The 3,937-nt window shown below is 37.0% G+C and overlaps 1 protein-coding gene across 1 annotated transcript; it reads left to right on the top strand.

Annotated features, from left to right (window-relative positions):
- Positions 1 to 332: 332 nt before the first annotated feature.
- Positions 333 to 1,181, top strand: LOC111692766 (trypsin-like; the record flags this gene model as incomplete). The annotated part of the gene is made up of 1 exon (XM_023456878.1): positions 333 to 1,181. A coding segment is annotated over one exon (769 nt), but the record flags the coding sequence as incomplete, so codon positions are not given.
- Between the last annotated feature and the right edge of the window lie 2,756 nt (positions 1,182 to 3,937).

Here is a 3,937-nt window from a genome sequence, read left to right as displayed (position 1 = left end):
ACTCAATTTAAAATTTAATTTTCTATACGGTCATATTTTTTTTGTCCAGGTAATAATTTCTGTAAGCATTTCTCTATAATGCTTGGACTAAATATTTCAAGAACCATTCGGAAAGTGAATAGAATCATTTTTGCGTAAAATTAGTCATAGAATTCATAGAAGAAGTACCTCGGATACCTCAGCGCCCACCTGGTATATCTGCTTTTTTCGATGAGAGATTTTTGGCTATCCCTTTGCTGCGAGGATTTATTTGATTAATTCTTATATTTCTTCATGGATAGCAAAAATCCAAGTAATCAGAGAAACAGGGTGTTATAATAAATTGACTAAAGTTTTTTTTTCTCGCAAAATTGTTTATTATACTATTATTTTCTAGGTGCGCCCCAACCCGACTTAATAGATTTGGACGTAGATCCAAGAATTGTCGGTGGAGAACCCTCGAGCATCGAGAAGCACCCTTACATCGTCTCTGTCCAACGAAACGGTCGCCACCACTGTGGCGGTTCCATCATATCCTCAACCTGGGTCGTCTCTGCAGCTCATTGTTTCCTTCGCGAGTTCGATGCCTATTCCATCCGTGCGGGATCCTCCAAGCGTAATCAGGGAGGCCAAGTCATACCTGCGCGCAAGATTATCCTCCATGAACTCTACTTAAGACAAACTCTCGACTACGATATTGCTCTGATACAGTTGGTCAAACCCATCACCATCCGCGTGGCTCGAGCCATCATCTTGGCACCTGCGGGTTATAACCCTCCAAAACCTGGATCTATCGGCGTCGTCACCGGATGGGGTGCACTCTGGGAAGGTGGACCACTAGCTGACAGGCTCAAGGTCGTCCACGTGCCTGTTCTCTCCATGGAACTATGTAGGAGCCGTTACGGGCAGAACGTCATAACTCAGAGAAAGTTTTGCGCTGGGTACTGGCAAGTAGGAGGTAAAGACGCTTGTGCCAATGATTCTGGAGGACCGATGGTCATCAATGGGGTGTTAACTGGTGTCGTTTCGTGGGGTGCGGGTTGTGCTCGGCCTGACGGGCCTGGGGTGTATGCCAGTGTACCCAGCCTTAGAAATTGGATTAGAAGGAAAAGTGGAATATAAAATATTTATAGGATTGATTTTCTTCAGATATGTAATTAGATCAATAAATAAATACAGATTCAACCAGTTGAAATAATCTACCTATAGTTTTTTAAATGTTGATTTTAAGGAGACAAAAAATTATAAGCAATGATAACAAAAACATTCATTTTTAAATCGAACAACAAATTTTTAGATGTAAAAACAAAACCTTCCGATTTACATGTTATACATATGAGGGTAGCCCATCGAAAACATACCGCAAGACATTACAGGGTAGTAATGAACTTTTCGGCAAAATCCAAAAGCAGGTAAAGTTTGCTTCTGAGAGGGACAACTTTTGGCGCAGAAAGCATAGCAAAATCTTCAACCCCCTAAGCGGGGGTGCCATCCCCCAAATTGTTTTAAATGGGAATGGGGGTCAAGTGGGGGGTCATTAGAAAGGGCTTTTAATTCTCTATACATCGATTCTTACTTTTTGAAAATCGATCCATTATTTTAGAAAATATGCAGCTTTGAAAATACGAACAATATTTTTGACGAGAAATGCGAAAATCGATTTAATTTTACTTCAAAACTTACGGTATTAGCTTGGTAAATTCCTTCAAAAGAATTCGCTGTTTTTTTTTTTGATTTGCGAATTCTTTAGCCTGATTTTGGTGAGCAAAAAATTGTCCGCTTTTTGTTTCGTATTTAGATAGGCCACAAGAAGTTGCTAGATAACTGTCTTGTGACTTGTAGTTGAAGAGTACCAATACTGCCGAGTCTTTTAAATTGATTAATTATGGTGTACTCAATTCCAGAAAGAGTAGAAATTATTGAGCTTTTTTTCAAAAACAATGAATGCGGAAATCGGGTCGCCGAACTGTTCAACCAACGGCATCCTGAGAAACATGCGTCTGGAAAAATTGTTCGCGAATTGGTGGCCAAATTTCGCGAAACTGGCTCCGTTCATAACAAAAAGAGGCAGGTTGAAAATCCGGTACTAAATGAACCTACGGAAATAGCGGTATTGGGGCAAGTGGCAATGGATAGTACGCTGAGTACAATGCAATTGGCTACTGCGACAGGAGTGAGTCGTACAAGTGTCCAACGAATATTAAAAAAATACAAATTCCATCCTTATAAGATTCGGCTAGTGCAAGAGCTAAATGAAGACGATTTTGATCGTCGTTTGCAATTTTGCGAAATAATGACTGAACGAGCGATAAACGATAATTTCCTCTTTAATGTGTGTTTTTCGGACGAGTGTACGTTCTTCTTGAATGGTTTAGTGAATCGCCATAATTGTCGTTACTGGGCTGATACCAATCCAAAGATTTTCCATGAGACACACTCCCAACACCTCCAGAAGTTGAATGTATGGGCAGGTATTTTTGGAAATTCCATTGTAGGTCCTTTTTTCCTTCCTGGAAATTTGACAGGCGATATGTACTTGGATTTACTACAAAATGTCATCGACCCAGCTCTAACAAATATCATAGAGGACGACCCTGCTTACAATGAACACGAAACTTTGCTCCAAAAATGATAAAGCCTATTTTGCTCCGAAAAATGTCATTGGTTTTTTTACCATAACTCGGTTAATTTTGAAGGTATAGTATCCCACAAAAAAGCATTTTAAAGATAAAGAGCTGTAATATCGTTGGCATATAAATCCTTTTAAGTCCTTCGTTTTTTAAAGGGAAAGGGTCAAAAGACTGGAGACAGGTTGTTTTTTCACTAAAATGGATACTTCAAGCGGCGATATCTCCTTTATTTTTTATGCTATAGGAATAAAATAAGCAAAATATTTGTTGAAAAAAAAGCTACATTTTTGTTGTCTATCATTTTTTACGTATCTTTCATAGTTTCAGAGATATTATATAAAAAAAGGCAATTTTTTTGAATAATGAAAAATACGTTTTCAACATTTACCGTACATTATTCAAAAAATACGCATTCTAAACCGGTCTAATTTCAGGATCGTATGAAAAACACTAAAACAAAAGTAATTGTAAAAGGTCTACGATTAATTTTAATTCTGATGGAAATGATATAGCGTTTACTGCTCATTTTTCCTTAAAAAATATGAGCAATACATCTGTTTTTGACGATAACTCCTTCAATTTTGCTCTAATTGACTTTTATAAATTATATGCCCATTCTGAAGATCTTTTTGAGTACTACAAAAAACTCCGGGAGCTTTATACACATAAAATTAATCCTTTTTCCGTCATTTGACGTTGAATAGGAACATCGATTCGAGTATTCCCCCCAAAACAAGTCCCCTTCCATTAACCATATTTCGCTTTGTATAGGACGTACAACACTTTTTAAAAAACGATTTTCCTTGTTTATGTATAAGCTACATTTTTGCTCATAATACTTTTTTTAATAAAATGCGTAGTTTTTTATTTATTCGCTAAAAACACTTTGTGTTTTTTCTTCACTCAAAATTCCAAGTTTTCAATCGGAATAACTAAAAAACCTGATTTCTCGAAAAAAATTCTTCGAATTTTTTTGCTCAAAAGGACCCCGCACAAATCTTATGGAAATTGGGTCCCGGTCAAATTCGCTGAATTTTTGATATGTGATAGAGTTCATCATACTGGTCAATTGTCTCAATGGCCACAAGGCTCAAAAATGGATAGTTTGGCCGGTACAGAGCTTTAAAGCTCCGAATATCCTCCACGGATTTATGTATATGCGCAATATGTATAGACTTTTGAAATAGCCTATTTCATTTTTTTTATTATCTAGGTTTATATTTTTGAGGTTGCTGAATTCAGATCTGTTGTTAGATTTTCAAAATTGACAGTTGGCAGCTGTCAAATAGCTGTCAATGTGCTATAATAAAGCCAAAAACTTGTTTTTT

This window comes from Anoplophora glabripennis, unplaced genomic scaffold, assembly GCF_000390285.2.
Source record: "Anoplophora glabripennis isolate ALB-LARVAE unplaced genomic scaffold, Agla_2.0 scaffold3336, whole genome shotgun sequence".
In the NCBI taxonomy this organism is placed as follows: Eukaryota; Metazoa; Arthropoda; class Insecta; order Coleoptera; family Cerambycidae; genus Anoplophora; species Anoplophora glabripennis.
Note: the sequence above shows the minus strand (reverse complement) of the source record. Positions and strands in the feature narration are given on the sequence as shown.